General features: G+C 43.2%; 1 protein-coding gene across 3 annotated transcripts in view; it reads right to left on the reverse strand.

Annotated features, from left to right (window-relative positions):
- Positions 1-23,458, reverse strand: part of Nrap (nebulin related anchoring protein) — a 71,201-nt gene that overhangs the window by 38,435 nt on the left and 9,308 nt on the right. Inside the window, exons 7-20 of one of the 3 annotated variants that reach the window (XM_076835277.1) lie at positions 22,699-22,803; positions 21,878-21,985; positions 21,319-21,390; positions 18,812-18,916; positions 17,744-17,860; positions 15,459-15,563; positions 13,613-13,720; positions 12,512-12,616; positions 7,681-7,779; positions 6,643-6,747; positions 5,428-5,535; positions 5,075-5,176; positions 2,162-2,359; positions 1,302-1,406 (exon numbers count right to left, since the gene is read on the reverse strand). In XM_076835277.1, coding sequence (XP_076691392.1) covers positions 1,302-1,406; positions 2,162-2,359; positions 5,075-5,176; positions 5,428-5,535; positions 6,643-6,747; positions 7,681-7,779; positions 12,512-12,616; positions 13,613-13,720; positions 15,459-15,563; positions 17,744-17,860; positions 18,812-18,916; positions 21,319-21,390; positions 21,878-21,985; positions 22,699-22,803 — 1,542 coding nt within the window. Of the gene's footprint in view, positions 1-1,301; positions 1,407-2,161; positions 2,360-5,074; positions 5,177-5,427; positions 5,536-6,642; positions 6,748-7,680; positions 7,780-12,511; positions 12,617-13,612; positions 13,721-15,458; positions 15,564-17,743; positions 17,861-18,811; positions 18,920-21,318; positions 21,391-21,877; positions 21,986-22,698; positions 22,804-23,458 lie in introns of all 3 variants that reach the window. The other 2 variants (XM_076835276.1, XM_076835278.1) reach the window with 2 other exon arrangements.

The raw sequence follows: 23,458 nt of genomic DNA on the forward strand, positions 1-23,458 counted from the left end.
ATAAAATGGTAATATTAATAGGATCATCATATCTACCCATATAGGACAGTCGTAACCTATAAATAGCAGTTTGCATTAATGCACTCAAAGTGGTCAATCAAATGCACCAGTGATTAGACATTTATCATCAGTCCATAATGGTACCTATTTGATCACTATTATTATCGTTTGCAAGAGATATGCCGACTCAGCCTTCCTGGCACTGAGACAAGAATCCCTTTTGAAGATCCCAAACAAAGTTCCTGAAATAGTCACACTTCCAAATTAAATGTCCTTCCAAAGTCCTCTTCTGCCTGCTGCCATTCCGTGGCATAAAGAGATGCACAGGCTTAGGGCTCCAGGGCCCTTGGGGACAGTCCTGTTCAACCTTCTCATTTTAATGCCAGGAAAAGGGGGTCAGGATAGTGAGTGACGTGTCTGAAGTCAGCAAGGCAGTTAAGGCCCAGGCATAAAAAGAATGCTCACCGCAATTATCAGACTCTGATTCAGAAGCAATCACATCCTCCTCACACAAGAAAAACATTACCAGTTGAGTTTCCCTTAAATCCAAAATGCCTTTTCTGGATTTCAGATGTTTTTGGATTTTGGAATATTCACACAGACATAAAGAGGTATCAAGGGGATGGGACCCAGGTCTAAACAAAAAAAAATCATTTATGTTTCACATATACCTCATCCACATGGTCTCAATGTAATTTTATATAATTTTGTGTGTGTGTGTGTGTGTTACTGGGGAATGAACCCAGGGGATTTTGACCACTAAGCTTTATCCCTAGCCCTTTTTATTATTTTTTTTTATTTTGAGACAGGGTCCCACTAAGTTATTGAGGCTGGCCTCCAACTTATAATTCTCTTGTCTTGGGCTCCTGAGTTGCTGGAATTACAGGTATGCACCACTATGCCCCAGAGTATACAATATTTTAAATAATTTTGTATGTGAAACAAAGTCTCATGGTGTGGAATTTACTACTTGGGGCATCATGTTAGTGCTTAAAAACTTTTGGGTTTGGGAGCATTTCAGATTTCAGGGTTTTAGCCTAGGGATGCTCAACCTGCACAATCTTTCTGTATGAAATTACTCTTTGGATAATTGTAGGCTTCTTAAAAATCCCTCTCCAGGAAGTTTAAGGGTGTAGAAAGTTAGTTCAGGATGTGCTGCAAATGTAAAATGAAGAAGTACTCTCCCCTGAATCACATCTAAAATAAAAGCTTGGAGTGAGGAGGAGGAATCAGACGCTAAGGTCACTCTCGGTGACTTGGGCTGAGAACGACTGAAAGCCAGGCGCATAAGCTCAGGTTACCTCGCTGACCAGTTGTCCAGCCTTCTTGGCCTGTTCCAAATTGAGACTGCCCTCAGTCAGCCACCCGACTCCCTTCATCCACGCCAGGTCGGATTTGTACTGCAGCTGCAAGAGAAACACCACGGGCTCTCAGCACAGACACAGGTGCAGACAGGACAAATTTGGTGCAAGAGTCAGGAAGTTCTCGATGCTGCGTTTTTTCCCCAGAAGAACTGCCCCCTCCTCCCTTATGCCCCCTCCTCTCTGCTTGGGAGGTAAAGCCATTGGGCCTGCCTTGTAGTAAGAATATCCTGTCCTACTTAAGTGTTCAAACACCACAACCTTAACAGAGAGGCCATTTCTCCATCCCAATTAGAATTAATATATATTCCATGCTTACAAAAAATATATCAAAATAGATGCTACTGTCACGTATAACTAAAAAGAACAAATACAAATTTTAAAAATTTTTAATAAATTTGAAATTACTCTTTGGAGAAATTGTAGGCTTCTTAAAAATTTAAATTCAAAAGAATTTTAATAAATTCAAAAAAATTTTAATAAATTTTTAAAGACCATTTCTCATATATTTTGACCAAGGACCTTCTTTATCAACCTGCTAAATTTCCAAGATTTGTTTCCCCTTTGCTTGTGCCAACACGTCTTAACTTTCCCCATTGGCTCTGAGCCCCACACCTCCATCCATCACACCTGAGTCTGTGCTGTCATGATTCTGCCTCCCTCCTGTCCTCCCTGGGCCTGAAATCTCCAGAAATTCCTCCTAGTCCTCTGAGTTATGAAATAGTTTTATGCACAAGTTCAAACTGAGAGTGTACCTAGTTGTGAGATGTGGGCACAGCTGCCAGTGAGGGAGGGCTCACCTCGCTCTGGAGCCCGTAGGCTTTCTTGGCCCACTGAGTCTTCATGTCTTCAGGCAGCACGGTGTATTCGTGCAGTTTCTTCCTGTAATCCAGGTCACTGGCAAGAGCTTGGGCCTTCTTAGCATGCCTGATGTTTACCATATCCATGGGCAGGTGAAAGTGGGTCTTACTCTCTTCAAAGCCTTTCTTGTATTCAACCTGGGGCGTACCAAAACAAGGCCCGTGACCTAAAGGCTGCTCTTGCAGAAGTGATGTGAAAACACAAGATTCCCAGGCTTTCAGGAGGAATGGGTACTTTCAATGCCATCCATCTGTAAGAAAGGTCTGACCCAGAGCTTAGCTCTGTAAGCCAGTGTTGCAGGCTGCTGTGGCTCCTCCACCTGTCTCTGGGATACCTCTCTCTTATGGATCTTAACTCTTTTTACCTGGCTGCTCCAGGAGGGCACTCTATCTGCAGAAGCAGAATAACAAAGCTTGGGCTTCAGAGCCAATCAAGCCTGAGCTCAAGCCTGATCTGTCCTTTACCAGCTGGGAAACCTCTGGAAAGGTATGTCACCTCCCTGAGGGCTCATTTTCCTTGAAATGGTTGTAATAAGTATATGAAAGAGGAGCAGAAATGTGCTTAGTCCAGGGACTGTCACACAGCAAACACATGATAAATGTAAATGATGAGGATGACAGTGACGAGATGCAGTAATGATGTGATGATGATGTTGGTGATGAGGGTGGCCATGATGATGACTGATAAAGGTGGTAATGATGCTGATGATGGTGACAATGGTTGCCGTGATAGTGAAGATGGTGGTCCTGATGGTGATGATGGTGGTTCATGGTGGTAATGGTTGCCATGATGATGGTAATGGGGATCCTGGTATGATGATGATGGTGGTGATGGTGAGAATGGTGGTCTGGTGGTGATGGTGGTAATAAAGAGCTTGGTGGTGATGGTGGTGATGATGGAGGTGATGATGGTAGTGTGGTGGTAATTATGGTGGCGGTGTTGGTGGTGATCACAGTGATGGAGGTGAGAGATGAGGATGGCAGGTGGTGGGGAAGGTAGGGTGCTGGAGTAGAAGGAGGTAGGCCAGCTAGCACGAGCTCTGGGGTCTAATCTCTATCCTGACTACCTATGACTTTGGGCAAGATACCATCTTTATGACCCTCAGTTGCTCCAACTGCATAAAAATACCAATTCATTCTCTGTCTAAACTAAGCCAAATTCTCCATGCCTCTTTATGCTTCATGACTGCATTTCACAGGGCTTGCTCTGTAGACACATCCAGAGGCAACCCAGAGGCCAATGCACATATTCCATTCAAATCATGACCTCTTTTTGTCAGGGTGGGAGGGATACACCAGGGATGGAACTCTGGGGCACTCAACTACTGAGCCACAACCCCAGTCCTTATTTTGTATTTTATTAGAGACAGGGTCTCACTGAGTGGCTTAGTGCCTTGCTCAGGCTGGCTTTCAACTCACGATCCTCCTGTCACAGCCTCCTGAACGACTGGGATTACAGGCGTGTGCCATGTGCCCAGCTAAGCCATGGCCTCTTAAGGGCTTTGTCGGGTAATTATGTCCACCTGTACCTTCAGAGCTGCATAAGCTGGCTTTGCAGCTTTGAGCAGTGGTCATAGAGCAGGAACTCAAAGGGCTTGTGGGCCCTATCTGCCTGCTCAGTGTTGGCAGGGAAGACTCTATTAGGAACTAGCTGTGTCCCTTCTAGCCACGCTCTCCTTCCCCAAAGGATACCCCGACTCGCCCTTTGGTAAGTGATATTTATCATGGTTAATCTCCAGCCACCAGAGTTGTTTACAAGAAGCATCATTCTTATTGGTTGGAGCCTGGGATGTCCTGGTTGTTTGGTAAACACTTTGAATCCCATGTATGTTGTGATTGCAGGATTCTTCCAGAACATCACCACAATGAGTGAGATGCTTACTGCCTAGCTCCCTGCTAGATTTGAACATGGTTTCCCATCACCAAAACACATTTGGAGGCTTAATCCTTCAATGAGGCAGTGGGGAGGTGGGGCTTGGAGGTAGGTGTTTGGGTCATGGGGGTGGGGGGAGCCCACGTGAGAAGATACTGTGTCTCAGTAGGGAGCTGGTTCTCCCCCTCATGGGACCGGACTAGTCATCACAAGAATGGGCTACTACATTGCGATAGAAACATCAGAGGTTATTATATAGACTAGCATGCTATATTCTGCAATTCATATTTTATATTAATATTTATAAAATATGTACTGATACTTATAACTATGCTTATCTGATTAATAGATTTTTGAGCACGTAAAAAAAAAAAAGAATGTGCTATGAAGAGCAAGGCCACACTTGTGTTCTCCCTGTTGCAGGTACTCTCTTGCCTGCCCACTTTTCCCACCACGGTGATGCTACATGAGGCCTTCACCAAATGCCGTCTTGAATAAACCACCTCCTTCTCTATAAATTACCAGTCTCGCAAATTCTATTATAGCAAAAAAAAAAAAAAAAAAAAATAGACTAAGCCACTTTCCCAGCAGAACTAAGCTCCATGAGGGAGAAGCTCATTAGGAGCTCCCAGTGTCTCATAAGTGTTTTGCCCATAGTAACTGCTTGGTAAACCTGTGTGGATTAAATAACTGTGGCCAAACACCTCTGTTCCTTGATCGGCAGAGGCTGTCACGGTGAGGGCTACACTCTTCCTCTACTTTAAAAGAAGAGCATGTTCAGTAAAATAAAGAAAGCGAGCAAACCTCTTACACAAGTCAGGAAAGAAAAGAGTTGCAGGCAGAAATCAATAATAAGAAGAAATCAAAAATACGGTTTGCTGGTGCTATCCTAAATGACCAGGTGAAGTTGCCAGGAAAAACTTTGAAAGTAACATAACTTTAGGCAAAGGGCTGGGGGCGGGGGTGGAAAGGGAATCTACCTCGCTGCTCATCTTGGCCACCTGCAGGGAGTGCAGAAGCTTCCAGTCGGTTGTTCCCATGGCTTTGCCTTTTGTTTTCTCATATTCTTCTTTGTATTTAATCTTGAGAGAAAAAAGAAAGTCTACTGTGAGTGCGAGAGAAACCTTGCCGTCCAAGGGGCTCGGTTTAACAAATGCAAGGAGAACTATTCTGAGAAAACACCTCCCCGTCTTCCGTGGATCCAGAAGAAGATTAAAGTGCTGCGATGTTTACAATGCTAACAGTCATTATTTTTTTTTTTTTTCAGCAGGACCACTGACACGTTACTGGAACCATTCCTTATCCATTTCTGAGTTAATGAGAGAAAACCTACATTGCTAGCAAGCTCCCCCGAGGCTTTGGCGGCCAACAGAGACATGGCATCCAGCTTCATCTCAAATCCTTTCCCCTTTGTCTTCTCCCAGCCTTCTTTGTACTTAACCTAACAAACAAAAACACAGGTGAGCAGGAATTGCTAGACCTACAGTCCTTCCAAAAGTTGAAGACAATTTTTCTTTAAGGAAAGTAGGTTTCTTTAACAACTTATAGGCCAGAGTCCTTGGGTGCTATTATAAAAATAGTAATAATAACTATTAACACAGTTCATTGATTCCTTAGCTAGAGGGCCACATGGACAGTTCAGGACAAAGCTCTATTATTTCTTGGTCATGTGACTACGGGTAATTACATCTTTGGGCTTTGATTTTACCATTTACAAAAAAAGAACATCATCTCCTCTTTCTCAGAGTTGCTGTGAGAATGACTTAGATATGGTATATGGAAACAAATGCTGACCTGGCCAAGTGCCCTTGTCATGGAAGGTATTGATATTGCCATGGTAACAGCAGCTATGGTTTGCTGGTGCTGTCCTAAATGCATTAACTCACTAATTGCAAATCTTCTCATTAGGCCTTCAAGGCTCAGAGAAATTAAAGAACTCACCTAGGGTCACCCAGGTGAAAACTGGCTGTACCTACATCTAAAACCCAGGTCTACCAAATCTCAAAGCCCATGCCAACAACTGGGTCCCGACAACAGCTCCTGAGGGTTATGCTGACTCTGTATCCTATCATGTCACATCGTACCAGCTACCCCAGTATAGAACTGGTTTTCACAAAAACATTAGTTCTGGGGTTATTTTCTCCTGTCCCACAAATCCAATCTGGAAGGAGAAGCCTAATCACAGCCAACCAGTGACTCTGCAAGACTCTAGCAATTAAGATTGTTCTTAAAGTCTGTGTTTTGTCCACACAGCAAGTCACCAGTCAGAAGTCACCAGGGTGATGGCGATGATGGTGCTGATGATGGTGTTCTCACAGGCCATACATGTGCTCGGATAATGAGAACTGAGTTGCTCTGACCAATTGGTCCCTAGTGAATGGATGCCACAAGATGGCAAAGTTCAAAATTAAAATGCGATGGATGCCATTGACGAACCTCTCTCAGGAATAGAAGGTTCCCTGCTGTTGGACCATGCCGGATCCTTCACGTTCACATCCACCCATGTCCACCCACGTCCCCCTCCGTGCCCTCCCCATTGCCTGCTCACCTCACTGAAGAGTTCGGCGTTAGTTCTGGCCTTCACCAGCTGAGGCACATCCTGTGGCAGTGTGTAATTCAACTTGTTTTTCTCATAGTCAGCGCGGTAATTCACCTGAGGGATTGAAAACACGGCTGCAGGTTTTTTATATGGGCAAAAAAAGAACTTTGGGGAGACACTCTTTCCCACTTTCCCCTGAGATCCATCACTAGGAAGGAATTTCTGGAAAAGGCATTTTACAAAGAAGCTTGTAATCTGGGGAATGTTTCTAATTAATAGATAGAAGGGGCCTATTGAAAACATAAACAACTCAAAGGCACACTCAAAATTGTGTGTTTAAAAAAGAGACCCCTGCGACAACTTCACCAACTCCCTTTACAAGCCCTTGAAGGTATGAAACTAATGTTTGTAACTTGCTGTGGTGCTGAACATTTTGCCGCATGTAGGGTAGATCCTCAATAAGAAATTACCAAATGCTCATTTGAAGAAAGAGCCATCTTAAAATACACACACACACACACACACACACACACACAAGCTAGCCAGGTGTGATTCCTTAAGGAAGGACACAGCATCATTTAAGATGTAGTCTTGACCAAAAACTAACTCTGAACTTTGGACACCGGTGACATTAAGAATTATTGTTAGGACGTCTTGTTTATTGTTTTGGTCTGATGTATTAAAATGGTATAAACATGTTTAAACTTTTTCATCTTTTAAAGATCCACATATGTAAAATATTTATGTTAAGTTATTTTCTTCAAAATAATAGGGGGGGGGGGGATGTGGTGGGTCTATAGATGAAGCAGGATGTGACATGAGTGGGTACTTGCTGAATCTGAGGGTCAGGTACCTGAGGATTCATTATGTTATTCTCTTTACTTTTGAAATTTTCCATAATAAAAATTTTTTGAGGGGGATCATTTTGTGGTCATAATAAGACATGATGCTGTTAATAAAAGTCAAATCTTTGGGAGTTAGATGTTCAGAGGCCTCACAGTGATCACAAGACCCCCACCTCCAGCCGGGCTGGGGCAGGTGACTTACGTGGCTCAGTTGCTGGGCATTGATTTTGGCCTGAACAATCTGCGGAGTATTGGTCACAGAGCTGTACTTCAGCTTGTCGATGCTTTGCCTGTAGTTGACCTAGGTAAAAACAGGCACAGAGAGATGTCACTTGTTTTTTTTCTTTTTCTTCTCTAAGATTTGCTTGGGTCCCTTCACCAACCCAACCAATTGGTGATTCTCAGATTATTAGAAAAAGAACCAAAGATTTCAACTGGACACCAACAGACATCCTGAGCCAATAGACAGGAAAACAGCACACTCAAAAAAGAGGCCCACTCACTGGCCAGTGGACACAGGAAGAGCTGCTTGTCCACATTATGAACCTGAGATATGCACACTAAAATCACAACAGGATATACTTCCACACCCACCTGAAGAGAGAAAATTAAAATTGCGAGAATATCAAGTGTTGGCAAGGACGTGGTGCTACAGAAACCCCCATAATGCCACAGACAGATATGCAGATTGACACAATAGCTTTGGAAAACGGTATGGCATTTTGGCAAATACACATATTCATGTCCCAATGATGCTATTCCTGGACTTATTCTCAAGGAAGATCTGCACACAGCCACTTTATAAAAATTCAAGATGAATATCTGCACTTGCTATGCTTTTCTGTATGTCTTATGCCTCACAAAAAAAGGGATGTTTAAAAGAAAAATGAAAGAGAGAAAACAAGTCCACCCCTGCCCATACACATCTCTGAGTGGGAAGCAAAGGAACATCAGTGGCCCCTCACAGGGACAGCCTAGGGTGACTGCAGCTGTGCACCAGCCCCTGCCTGGCCCTCACTTCCACTTGGTGAGAGTTCCCAAGAAAACTGCTCTTAGCTCAGCACTTCAATGGAAGCAGTGAGTTCAGACGGGGAGGAGGCGGGATTTCCAGCACCAGGCTTCCCATTTCAAGATATTTGGGACTAGTGAATTTTCTCTTTTGAGAATGCAAATTGCTTTTTAGAGAGTGAAGGGTTATTAGCTATTTGCACATGAAACCGTATTTATCCAATCATGTCTTCCTCCAAACACACCTGACCAAGATGCACCTCCCAGGCAAAGGGAATTGGAGCTGGGGATAAAGGCCCAGGTGTGCAGCTTAAAGCAGGTGGGTGGGGGATGTGCTGAGCTGAGCGGAGCAGGAGGCCCCCAAGCCTTTTTAGCAAGAAGGAGATCTGGGGTGAAAGAAATGAGGGTAGGTTTGGATGGTTAAGGACTCTTTTGAGTAATTGCACATGCAGGCTAGCCGGAAATCCAGGTAAAAGAAGAATTCAACTCATCCCTAACCCTGCCCTTCTTCCCTTACACCTTCCTGGTCCCTCCCATCTGTCCACTTGTTCATTCATTCATTCTTTCAACTGTCACAGATGCCTGTGCAGAGTGAGCACGTAGGTATTGCTGGTGGGTCCTTGCTCCCAGGACCTTAAATGACACAGTCCCTCGGGACGCTTGAGCCTATCTGCCCATAGCTCCAGGTCAGGGCCCTGAGCCTGCTAGGCCCTGGCTTGGCTTGTGGGGCTGATCACCACCAAACTTCCCCCAGGCACACTGCACATCTCTGGTGCATTCCCTGAAGCCCCCAACCCCACCCAGGATCCCACCGTAGATGGCAGCTGCTGTGGGGCTGCATCCTGCCTAAGAACCCCACACCCCTTACAGCGTCCCCACTGTCTACTGCCATCTCTGCTTGGACCTGCAGTCATGGCCACCAGCCTGCTCTCGGCAGCTGGCTCTGCCCTTCACAGGGGCCCCACCCCATCTCCTGTCTATCTATACTACAGTCTTGTGTCTTTGTCCTTTTGTCCACCTGTTGCTGTCTCTGGGTGCTGCCTCCCTGAGATGGTAGCCATGTCGGGGAGTTGCAGCCTGAAGGCCACCAATATCTGTGGGACATTCCAATTATTCCAAAGAAACCAGAAATCCATATTATCAGGAAAAATCCTGCAGTTTTAAATGCTGGAAAACAATTCAATATTTTTAAAATTCAGGGATGCAAATGAAATAGACCTAATGGCCACTTTGGGTCCGATGGCTGCTGCTCGTATGCCATTGTCTTCCCTGGTCTGTACTCCCTTCATTCTTGTCTGTCATGACCAACACCAGGACACTCACTGTGTCCCCCGAAGTGCTCCAAGTCTCTCACACATAACTTATTTAGTTCTCCCAACCACCCTAACAGTAGGCACTACTATCATCCCTACCTTATAATGTTCAAACTAAGGCACAGAGATCTCAGGTGACTTGCTCAAGGCCACACTTACTAATGTCAGAGCTTAGATTTGAATCCCAGGAGTGGCTCTTAATCTATGCACTAGAAACCTGGTTTGCCAAAGCTAGTGTGCTTGGACTGTTCACCTGGTATATGGATGAGAGGTTCCCCATAGGCAGAGCTAGTATTGCTTTAGACAGGGAAATGTGTTCCATGTAAAAACGGATGACTTACAAGTTAACCTCTAGAACAGGATCTAGGAAAAATACACTGGGCCTCAGAGTGTTTTTTTGTTGGATTTGGAGTCAAGGATAGCACCTTTTTATACTTTTTACTGGGCCTCAGAGTGTTTTTTTGTTGGATTTGGAGTCAAGGATAGCACCTTTTTATACTTTTTACTCCATGATTCAAGGAGAAAAGTTTGTCTGTGTCCTGAGTGCATCGGGAAAGCTAGGAAATATAAAGTCATTTCAAAGTCAACTATTAATGAGATTACAGTTCTGTGACTTCCTAATGCATTAATTCAGAGTGAAAACTTATCAACTCATAATGGAGTCTATTAGAATTCAGAATTATGCATGATAAAATGTCACGAAAACTATATTTTTTAAATGGCATCTTCCTTCCCGATAATTCTGCATTAAGTATGTCACAGAGCACAATTACTTTTCTCTGCAGGACATAATTAACAGTCTCCATGATTAATCACATCTTTGCAACATCACAAATGCCTGGCCATTGCTCCAATCTACATTCTGAAGGGTTTCTTTGCTAAATATAGAGTCTCATTTTAATTCTATTAGTGTTTATAAAATCCATCTAAAGGGAATGCTCTCTAATTAAGGGCCCATGCTTTATTTAATTTCATAGTTATTTCACCATTTTTAATTCTATCAGACTGAGAGCACACAAATGCTCTTGCAAATGGATTCCCCCAAACTTCCTGAACACTAAAGTCCCCACATTAGGGACAATAAACTCAAATTCACACCAGAGCCAGGAAGGAAAGGTCAAAGAGATTAAGTCACACTCAGGGAACAGCCACCATTCAGTCCCAGACACCTGCTACCATGCAGAAAGTGGGGCTTCTTTTCCCAGGCCTTTCAGACTTTTCAAGAAAAGATGAAAATATGAATTCCCCTAACTCACAACTTCAATTTTTTTAAATATGTGTAGCCAAAAACAAAACAAAACAAAAAATACTCCTGAAGCCTGCTTGTGGCTCATGCCCTGCCAGTTTAGTACCTATCTCTAAAAGCAACACCCCTAATTCAGTCTAAGCTAATTCTTTTATCAGATGTCCCAAGTGGGCTAGCTATATTTCAGGTGTACAGTTTGATCCAGAGTCTTCTATGGAAAAATGTAGTCTCAGGTCATGTTATAATGGGATAACAAAATTGTAGGCATTGATCTTGTTTTGTTTGTGCTATTTATTAGGCATGATTTCTAGAACTCTGCTGCACAAGCACACACTGGAGGTTTAATGAAGTACTCTTAATTGGCAAGTGTCTCAGGTAATATTTGCAGCTAAAAGAGAAAGTAGCTTTGGTGATGGCCAACTTTAACTTTGGTTTCATTGAGGTGAGATGAGTAAGTCAACCCAATGACACTTCTGGGAAAAAAGAGGCTGACATTCCTCTGCATCCCATCTCCTTTCATCCAATAGACTATCCTTTGCTATGTGTGTGCTCTGATGTCCAGAACACTGTGTTAGACCAACAAATCCTACTGCTCCAACTGTCAGCAAGAGAGAGAGCAGGGTGAAGCCTTATGTACCAATGAGGAAACCTAAGTCAAATACTGGAGTCATGATGATCCCAAAGGAACTGAAGGAAAGTAACGCTGGGCATTCAAAAAATATACCCAGAACTGTGTATTAAATTGTTGATCAGAGACTACCTTCACTGACCAAGAACGATGGTACCCACTCACTTGTAGACCACCTTAAGAACGTTTTAAGATAGCAAATGACTTTTATCTGTTTCTTTGTCCTTTTCTGTGTTTTCAGAATTTTTCATAATAAACATGTAGTAAAATTCTTATGATCAGAAAACAATAAATTGAATTGTTCTAGTTTGTTTGGGGCAAGCCAAACTTTTAAAATATTCAATGCTGTAACAATTAGGGATAGATAGATAGATATGGCTATCTACATATACATACACACACCCAGATATATACTTTCCAATCTGCTCCTGAGAAAAAGTTCAGTCAACGTTATTACTTACTTTCAACTTATATCCATCTGCTCATTTTATTTGACTTCCTTCAGTCCTTAACATACTATACTCCAAACCTTAAAACAAAAGTCATCATTGCTAAGAAATAATGATCCTAAATGCCCCCAGCAGTTCATTTCTAAGAGAAGAAAATGAACTTCAGGATATTTTCAAGACAAAAACAGAGTTGGCCCCACTTTCCATTGAAAACCTGAGTTTTCAGCCATGCATGGGTGGACGTCCCGGGGGCAAGAGCTCCCTTTCTCAAGTCCCTTCAATCTCCACCAGCGGTCTATCTTGTTCCTGTCCCTCTTCCTGCCTAAGAATCGTCCCAAAGGGAGGAAGTGGCAAGTAATAAATAAAAGTGCCGTCAGAAGAGGACTTACATCTTTCAAGGGAACCAATTTCATTGTTGTTTGATAGGCAGGAGTAAGGGTGGCTGGATAGTTGTAGTCCACAATATCGTGCTTATAATCAGCCTTGTAGGCAACCTGAAACCCAAAGAACAAGAAAAAGAAATCAGTCCCTGTTTTCTTTTGACCTTATTTGAATGTCATAAGAAAGACTTTTAAAATAGCCAGAAACAAAATTAATTCAGTTGCATCACCTCCAAGGAAAATTAAGTTATGTTCACACGTTTGCCTTTAATTAATTTGAATTCTTCATTAATCAAACATTAGTTAACTTCCATCTGTAGTGTATTTATCTTTCTTTTTAATGATGAGACTCCTTGTCATTTTGGTTAACAAAGAGCACGTGCTCATGGGTAAACCACGAAGGTACTTCTTAGCTCACCCCCAGAAAAGGAATAAAAAGTTGAGTCTTCAGAATATTTATTTAATTTTTTCTTTAAGGTCAAATTGGACATTCTCAAGCAGAGAAAACTGACATCTGCATAATGAAAGCAGTTTCCTTTCAGTGTCCTTGACCTCCAAGATTTATAACCTCGAATTTGAAACTCTGTGAATTGGATTGATAAAGCCAAAGAGAGATTAATAATTACATGCTACAGGGAAAACAAGAACCTGTTCTATTCTGTGATCCCATTACCTTGCCCAGTTCCTAGCCATAGTAGGTCTTCAATGAACATGAAGACTGGATAAGCAAACAGACAAACTCACCAACCACCTAACAAACTCCAAATAAATCACAAAAGCCTTGGAATCCTGGGGGGGTTTCAAATATGAGTATGCCCATCCATTTCTCTTTATCACTCAGAAACCGAAAGTTCTTTTCATACTGGATCAATTATAATAGATCTAAGTACTCTTCAAATCAGAGAAAGCTAAAAAAAATACACTTTGAGTTTTTAAGAAATTTAAGGGATTATACATATATTTGGTTGTGTTGGTTAACATTTAGAAATTCTTATGGGTCTGTCTTTACCCAGGAGAACGTAAGTATTTTAGAGAGGTTAAAAAACAATTAGCTGAGTTTGTAATGCCCCACCCCTCTCCACCCCTAGAGGCCCTTGCATAAGCACTCACATTGCTGGCCAGATTGCCAACTTTCAGAGCATGAAGTGTGCGTCTGTCCATGCCAACTCCTTCATAGTGGCCTCTCATGTGGTTCTGGTAGTTTTCTTTATATTTATTCTACGTAGAAACACAAAACTCTTAGCAAAAGCTTCCCTACTTGTTGAAGATGAACTACTTGTCTTGATGCACAGAATCCAAACTATAAATGATTAAATAGAACCTATTTAAGTAGTCAGTGCACCAGTGAGTAAAAAATAAAGCAAACGTCTTTTCTAACCACTTAAATTTCAAGCGAGCACAAGAAGTTGGATCAAGACAGCAGATAAGCACTCGGGAGCATGGGTCTGATGGGCATTGGTAGCACAAAGCAGATTTGACTTACTTGTTTATTTTTATATTTTTTGTTATAAATTTACCAGATTTTTCCAATATGAAAACTTACCGTGAGAATGTGGAACTCATTACTGGATAACTCTGATTGTATGGACACTGTGGATACAGTCCCAGGCTGGGGACTGGTACAAGCCACTGCATGAAATTACTTCTACTTCCATATATAGTTAGTCCTTTGCCTCCATGGAATTTAGACCCATGTTTCAATCAATCATAGAATGAAAATATTCATTTAAAAAATTGCATCTGTGTTATACACATACAGACTTTATTGTCACAGTTTCTTAAACAATATGGTATAACAACTATTGTCATGGCACTTACATTAGGTAGTATAAGCAATCTAAAAATGATGTAGAGTATATGTGAGGATGTACACAGGTTATATGCAATTACTAAGCCATTTCATATAAGGGACCTCAGCATCTGAGGATTTTGGTACTCAACAAGGGGGTTCTCAAACCAATGTCCCATGGATGCAGAGGAATGACTGTATATGAAGAAGACCAGACCTTTGCCAAATTCTGTGACATAAAAGATGGTCACTGCAACCATGTGAAAAATGATGCTATGTCTTAAATAACATCAAGTAAAGAGAAGATCAAAATGGAATGATGGGAAGTCATAAATAGGAAAATCTGGGTAGCTTCATGACATTTCATTAAAATTTTTCTGAGAGATCATTGAGTTTCCAGGTCCATGATGCATTTAAGTAGAATACTATTGCTATATATTAGACACATTTCTATTTATCTCAGTTAACCTTTGCCAGCCACTCTATGAAGAAGAAGGATTTATTATCATCCCCATTTGAATGACTGGCAAAGTAGCTCAGAGAGCTTAACTGACTTGCCCACTTGGGTAACTATATGGCACCAAGTACGTTAGTTCCAAAACTGGTCCTCTTAACTAGAACCTTTATACAAAATAAATTTCTTACTGAGCCTTACAAGGTCACTTGTGATGGCGAATTCTACTATTAGTATAGCTAAGCAGAAGTAAAATCATACACTCTAGGACAGGTTCTTGATATCCTCAAGCCTACATCGCCAGGCTTTCTCTGAGAATGTCCAGATTCACAAATGCCACTCCAGCATGTATCTGCTCATCTTTGAGGTGGGGAGAGAATGTCTGGCTCCCAGATGACCATGAGAGTTAAGTGAGATCATGCATTCACTCAGAAGCACAAAGTCCCATGCTCAGCCAGGCTCCCTCACCAGCATTTGTCATTAGGAGCAGATACTGGGATGTGTGCAAGGGATTCAGAAAGACAGAGAGGACAGGTCCCGCCCTGAGGACTCAAAGTTGAGTGTGGGGAGGGAGAGGAGGGATGTGACAGAATTTGACATTGCCCAATCCCAGCAGGCAACCTTAACCAAAACTCTTAGGTACTCATGCCTAGGAGCCCCTGCTTCTCCAAGACACAGGGACACATGCAAATGCTTAGGCATCAGCAACTCACATCGCTGGTGAATTTTGAGATCTGGCTCACGTTCCTGAACTGAGGCGTTTCACAGTAGTTGATACTGTGACCTTTACTACTTTCCAGATCCTTCTTATATTCCACCTTGGGAACCAAAACACCAGATGCACAATACATCCAAACCCCACGTCCCTCTTGAAAACATTTCCAGAACTTCATTGAGATGGTTTTAGAAAACTTTCAACCCCATATTTTAAAATACCAGGCATAGGATGCTGTAAGTATGTGTTTTCCTTAGTAAAAAAACAAATAATAAAGCAATAATCAATTTCATTCTGCAAAGTAAAAATATATGGTCCTTTTCAAGAACAAATACTATAAAAACATACAGCTGAATAAAATGGCGAAACTTGGGTTGGGGGTGACGGGCGCTCAGTGGTAAAGCACTTGCTGAGCACACACAAACCTCTCGGTTTGACCCCCCACCAGCACCACAAAACAATTTAAAAAAAAAAAAAAAAAAAACAATGGCAAACTGATTTTAGAAATCAGGTGGTGAGTCTTAGAGGGAACAGTGTAGGAGAGATTATGAGGAGTCAAGCCACCTGTAGAAATTCTTCCTACTACACACTCAGGGTATATGCACCTCTCTCTATATACATCACTAAAATTTTACCTAAAAAAGGCACTTTATTAAAGAATATAACAAGGGAGATCACCCTGATGAAGAGTGTCTTCAATTTAAAGCAGCCTGGCTATTTGAGCTCCCCTGGGTGTCTGGAAGAAGCCATGAGGCTGTAGTTATTAAATTAAACTCTGAGTCGCCCTGAGTAATTGCAGAACACGGCTGAGGACGATCACTATTTATAGAGGCAGAGCTGGCTGGTCTACTTGAGAAACATAGGCAAAAAAGAAATCAAAGGTTCGCTTGTGGCCTCCTACCAAAGGAAGTACAACTTCATTTGTTATCGTATTATAAAACTAGAGTGGGGATATGTCCTTTAAAATATGCAAAATGCATTATAATGTTCACACTATGATTTTAAGTTAAAAAAATATAAAACTTTATATATAATTGAATCCTAACTGTAGATGTATGTCTTTATATTCATATATTCGGTTATTTATATATTTGCATAGGAAAAGGCCAACATGTTAACTGTGCTATTCCAGGGTGGCAGAGATGTACCACCAGGGGTCTCACTCCACCTTAGTCCTTGAGAGTCTCTATGAATCAGAACCAGGCACTTATCTTTTACAGGCCCATGACAAAGTGAAGGCCTAATCTAGAACTAACAAAATGAGCAGACAGTACATATTTTAGGCTTTGCCACCATGTGGCCTCTACACCAAGAGCCTAGGGAGCCCGAGAGCAGCCACAGACAATATGTAAGTGAATACTATGTGGCTGTGTTCCAGTAAAACTTCACTTCTGAATTCAGACTGCGGGCTGGATTGGACACTGAGGTTGTAGTACGTCAATGGTCTTGCGCATCAGAATGGTCTGGAACATTTGTTTAGATGCAGGTGCCAAGGCCTCCACACCCATCTACTACTTCCAAGCATGATGAGACTCAGGAGTGCCACTTTCCCAAGTAGTCCCAAGTTGCAGAATCATGGGTTAACAAACAGTTTTGGGGAAAGGAACAGCCATTAGAGGTCAGAGAAGAATCTCTGTCTCTGAGGTGCAGATAACTCGTTCAGTGAATCTTTTAGTAGCCATCACTCTCCGTGTTGCCGGAGGTTGCCCATTTGGGTCCAGAGAAGTGATGGGGGTAAGAGGAGCTGCTGGGCAGAGAGGAGGGTGCAGAGAGGACACGGTGGGGTGTTTCCTTGCCAAGTAGTCCTAACAATCCCCCAAAGCTTAAGCACAGGGTAGACCCACACCACGTACCCTAGGGCAGCTAGCTCCACCTGGGAGGCAGGAGAGGTAGCATCTCCAACTCTGGCTACAATAATGGGAGAAGGAGGGAAGTCAAACACTCTTTCTGACCTTGGATTTCCACTCTATAATGACATCATACTGTTTTCAAAGTCCTGCACTCTTTCTGCCAACCAGAAATCTGCTGCCTGGCACTTTTGACTATCTACAGCCTGGTGAGGACTTGGGAAGACATGTTTGAGCCACCAAAGAAAAATTTAATCTGCTTGACTCCTGGTGTTCTTGTTAATTGTGTTTTACTATGTACTCTTCAGACACTGGAAACCCACAGATTGTATGTGTGGTGTCACTCTCTTAATGGCCCTTTTTATTACAGGGTCACCCCTTTACTACCTAGGAGGCAAAGGGGTGACAGCACGGGAGTGTAACCCCCCATACCCACCTCGCTCACAAGCTTGTTCACACTCTGGGCCCGTTTGAGAACCAGGTTGTCTTGGGCTGGAAGAGAATGATAATGCGCGGCGCCCCTCATCTTGTGCAGGTCCTGCCTGTATTTTATCTGAAAGAAACACACGAAGAAGATCTATAGTTGCCATTTCCATTCTTTGTGAGAAACATATCTCCAAAATAACCCCAGACTGAATGTCAACATTTACTGAATAGAATTTTCTAAAGGCAAAGAATTCACGTGGACTTCTTCTTCCATTACGTCTACAAACTACTTGGTCCTTCTTGAACTAAAATGATACTGGACCTTTTCACACTTCTTACGCATTACACTCTAATTCTGCATGAGAAAAAAAAAAATGTAGTCCTAAAAGGATCATGTCATTCCAGCCCAATTCAAACCCAGGTTCCAGTACCCTAACTCTAGCCTGGTAATGAGGCCATGTCAGGTACTTTCTTTCTTAGGCAAAAGTGGCGCCGTTCTGGCAAGTAGGTAATCGACCCTTAGCAGAGTCAAGGTGAAGGGAAAAGGATCCTTTGAATATGAGGTCCCTGATTAGAGGTCAAGTTCAAGTCAGACTGTTAAGGTCTGCAGTGAAGTTTCACTTTACCAAGTTTAATTATAGCCTATCTTTCAAGGACTGCTTGTTGGCTAACTTTCTGCAAATAAAAATGACTTTATCGTTGGGTTACACCCAGTCTGATAATCATATAACCTATTTTAATCAGCTCTTCCGTTAAAATGCTCAACTTCTAAATGGGTTCTGGTTGAGACTCTTAATCCCTGCTTATCTGGCTGGACCAGCATTTGTGCTTGCTTCAAAAGACCTAAAGTGAGTTGTGCTGTTTGTCCATATCAATCTGCTTGCAAAGCTGATAAATGTAAACAAAGAAGACATCAGAAAATGTGGATGGGAGTCCCTGAGGGCTAGGCGAACATTCCCCTGTGGCTCAGCTCTAAGAAATGTGCCTGTGTGCAGGTTTCAGTCAGCACAGCTTTCAAAGCCTCGTGGCTCCTCTATCTCTGGGGTGCCGCCAGCTGCCCCTGCTTGATGGTACTTACATCACTAGCAAGTTCGTTGGCCTTCTTGGCATTCTGATAAGCTGGGGTGATCATGGCGGGGAAGCTGCCCTTTCCCCTGGGCTCCTCATACTCCTCCAAGTCACCCTGCTGAGATAATCAAAACTTTGGGTGGTGATCAGAAATGATTGGTCCCAGAGCCTCTTCCCACAGAGGTCCATCCACACGGCATTCCAGTGACCACCACAGGTGCTGTCCCATGTGGTGATCAGGCCACCAGACCCTGGGGTCAGGCCTGCTCACGGGGCACAGTACATAGCAGTAAACAAATGGTAACTATTATCATGATCATTATCTTTAGTTCCACAAGATGAATCACGATACTCCCAGTCTCCCAGTGCCGTGGTGCTAGGGACTGTGTTTCCCCTGGTCTCGAACACTGTCTTACTCAGGTACCATGCAGACCTGTGCACAGAGATGCTTTGACTCCCCCCATACTGTCTCCCTCGGTGATGTGTGTCAGGAAACCAGAAATGGGGTCTATTGCCAGTTTTGCAATTTGTGAGGGAAACACTCCGCATCCGTTATCTGAAACGGGAGTAACCGAGCACTGAAGACAGAGGGCGGTGGCCTTCGTCTTAACTTCTCCCTTCCTCTTCCCCACGGCACCCGTCCACTCCCACAGAGACCTTCTCCTTCATGAAGCCCCCATCAAGTGACTGGGGCCACCCTTCCCTGGCAGCCAGAGGCCCTGCAAGACCAGCTCAGAGGCAACTTTCTCTAGCGTGTCCCCATCCTCCCTCAACCCAGACCCACACGGGGCAGAACCAGCTGCGCCCTCCTCTGCATTCTTGCTGCTCGATGCCCATAACTGTGTCCCTTCGGCTCATGACTCCATCTTCCTGGGCCTCATCCGGGGCAGGACCCACCCTCCTCCAGCACCAGGACTGGACTGTGGCCCACACATTTTCTTAAGTAAAAGAATTGGGTCAAATTAAAATGTCCAGGCTTCCTTTTGTCCAGTCATGAAAACTGTTTAGCCTGAGTGCTCCTTTTTGCTTGACTGCCAGAATATTCTGGGCCAAATATAATAAGCAAAAACAAAAAACTCTCAAATCCTCTAGAATCTACTCTATGGGGTTGTTCCCCATCCTGCTCTACAGTTTTGTGCTGGTGGTTTTATTTGTGTGTGTGTGTGTGCGTGTGTGTGTGTGTGTATGTGTGTGTGTGTGAGAGAGAGAGAGAGAGACACAGAGACACACACACACACAGAGAGAGAGAGAGAGAGAGAGAGAGAGAGAGAGAGACAGAGAGAGACAGAGAGAGACAGACACAGAGAATCTTTTTGTAAGATACCTGATTCTGTTGGGGAGTTGATTGGTTACAAATGATAAATCAAATACACAGTATAGTCATTTTAATGAGTCTAATTAGATGTTTAAAAGAAGCATGAATTGCTTGGCATTTCAGGCATTACAGATATTTATAGCTATCTGTCTGCCTCTCTCACTCCATCCTACCCATGCCCTGGCGAGTCACGCTAAATCACACAGTGAAATGCCACACCAGACTGAGTCCCCTCAGCAGCTGCTAACGGTGCAATCCAACGACACCCACTTTGATTCTCGTATTTGTTATTATCAAGACTGGAAACTTCCAAGTGTCCTAAAAATCAAGAACCAACTACGATCTCAGAAATTATATCTCATCCATGTGCATGGGCGTGCCTCGAGGCTCACACTAACCATGTGTTAGAGCTAGTGGTGGAAGGACTGTCAAAATACAGAATAAAATATTTTGACGGCCACAGAAGCCAGATATTTCTTAATAACACTCATTTTTAAAAGTTGTCTCAAGCCTTCTAGACAACATATTTAACATATGAAACAAGTAGAACCCATTTTTGTTGAATATAAAGCACCAAGAGAGCATGTCATCAACCTGTAGAATTTAATAAAATGGTCTTTTGAATTCAAAACCAAGCCTTCTTTTCCTCAGGCCGACATTTGCAAAGGGGTCACTGCCCATGACCACACGTATCCTAAGACACATGAGTATGTGGCCACAACTGGTGACTTGTTTTTCTAAAGAAGAGAAATAAATTCTTTTGTCGTTTAATTTTATAGGTCATGTATGGGGTAGAGTCAACTAATTCGTTGCCAAATAAATCAAACTATGCAGCGAAGGAAGACATTCATTTACTCACTTAAACTCATTGAATGTCATGATGAACTAAACATAACCAGTCTTAATCTTTGGGTCTGCTCTTCAGTAAATACATGAGAACGGCTTATTCTTGGCTGAGCCACCATACTGATAGAGCTTCTTAAAGAAAACAGTGCTTGAAATCTGACTTCAAATCGAAACCTGTGTAAGTATTTGTCTGCTACTTTCTGGCTTGGAAAAATCCCCCATCCACACACAGGGCAAAGATAATCCACAGCCCGTCCCCTGGTTAAAGGGACATAGGCTATGTCACAGCTAGTAGGGGCCAAACTGAGAACTGGCCAGGGGCAGGCCAGTCTCCCAGGAAGTCATTTAGCTCATACCTGGCCCTCAGCTCCAGAGGCTGGACCCGCCATTCCTCTCATTTCTCTTTGATATTGTTGATGGTATCTCACCTGTTTGAAGGGAAAGGACAAACTAATTGAATTGAGCCTCCCATGCACAGGAGCCAGAAGGGGAAAAAAATGAGTGTTTTATGGAATGTTCCTTTTTTTTTTTTCTTTTTTTTTTTAATTTTTCATTTTTTTAAATTTTTCATTTTTTATTGGTTGTTCAAAATATTACAAATCTCTTGACATATCATATTTCATACATTAGATTCAAGTGGATTATGAACTCCCATTTTTACCCCAAATACAGATTGCAGAATCACATCGGTTACACATCCACATTTTTACAATGGAATGTTCTTGAGTCTAGGGAATATGTCCTAGACATAGAAGTACCAGGTCATCGGCACGGCAAAAAGGACTGAAAACTACAAGGGAAAGCTACTTCTTGGCTCTGGGATGCATGCGAGAGTAGACGGGAAGTTGGACTCCCCAGGCCCAGGTTAGCTGTCTGCTTCCTCCTTAACATGACAGCATTGCCACAGCCACTTACGTCACTCGCCAGCTCGTTGGCCCTTTTGGCTATCTGATAAGCAGGCGTGATCATAGCAGGAAAACTGCCCTTCCCTCTCTGCTGTTCATAGTTCTCTGTGTATCTCACCTGGGAAAACAAGAAAAAGAAAAGACTGACTCACACGCCACAAGCCCACTGTCTACCTGATGATCTCAGGGAGATGCCTGGCTGAGGGCTCCTGTGAAGGACACTTTGCTCATCCCCTGTCACAGCCCCTGTGGCACATCACTAGCTTACGGCTTGATGGCATTGCATCTCATTTACCTATCTTTCCCAGCACTCAGCATAGCACCTGGGGCATGGAGACGCTCAGCGAGGAGCTCAGTGCCTAATTGTGTTGCACCTGCCGCGGGCCAGGTGCTGGGCTGGGCTGAGCAAGGTCTCCGACCCTTGACCAAGAAAGCCCCTCGATCCAAGATCCACGACAAGGCAAGTGGAAATTGCTTATAAGGGGAAGCTGGATTTGTGCTTCAACCTCCCATTCAGAACAACACGGCATTCTTGGGTCTCAGTAGGCTGTGGGGCACTTCAGCTATGCCAAGGCAAGTGGTAGAAATTCTTTAGAAACTATGCTTTCTACTTTGCAGTGGCAAGAGGGATTTCTTTCCAGTTCATCGGCTCTATCTTCTTTGGCACTCACCTAATCTAACATTTTCTGTTTAGAGTTTTGGGGAGGTCTATGCTGACTGACTCATGGACTTGACCATCCTTGACCTTAGGAAGCTCTTGCTGGCACTGCCGCCCCCTCCCAGGGCTGGGATGCCTCCTGCATCCTCCCTCCCTCCTCCATGTCGTCTTACATCACTCTGTAGCTGTCCCCCTGCCTTGGCCCGTAGCAGCTCAGGAGTATCCGCCACCGTGGAGAACTTGGAGATGCGCTCCTCGTGCCCTTTCTTGTATTCCACCTGGTGAGGAGATGGCACAGAGTCAAGTTCATGCCCCCTCCCAGCCTCTGTGAGGACCTCGCCTTAGAGCTCTCCTGAATCTACACCATCAGGCCATGCTCCACACAGACCTGGGGCAAGTCTATCATGGTCACAAAGGCACCTATGCACCATGCTAAATTCCAGAGAGCACCAGGCACTGCTAAGCCTTAACCAAAGAGTAACTTGGTGTCCACCACTACTCATCCACTGGGATTATTGTTTTCCTTGCTTTTCAAATGAGCAGCCAGAAGAATAGAGAGGTTAAGTAATTAGCCTGTGGCCACACAGGAAATATGTGATAGAGCTAGGCTTCAAATCCCAGCATCCTAGTTCCAAAAACCTGAGCTCTTAACCAAAAACTACACCAGTCTTCAGGAGGACCTGCCATCTGGTTGATAAAAACGAGTGTCCTTAATACTAAAGCAACTTTAAGAAATCATTAGGTCCATTCTGGATGAGCTACATACAGGGTCTTTTCTCCATTTTGGAGATGTGGCCCAATAGAGTCACAGAGGATAAATGAAAATAGTGTTTTATTTTCTCCCTAACACAACACTAATAGTTCCTACTGCACCAAAATGCCATCTTATATTATTTTTTTCTGAATAACAGAGCTTCTTTAGTGACAAAATTG

The sequence above is a fragment of the Callospermophilus lateralis genome, chromosome 15, assembly GCF_048772815.1.
Source record: "Callospermophilus lateralis isolate mCalLat2 chromosome 15, mCalLat2.hap1, whole genome shotgun sequence".
NCBI lineage: Eukaryota > Metazoa > Chordata > Mammalia > Rodentia > Sciuridae > Callospermophilus > Callospermophilus lateralis.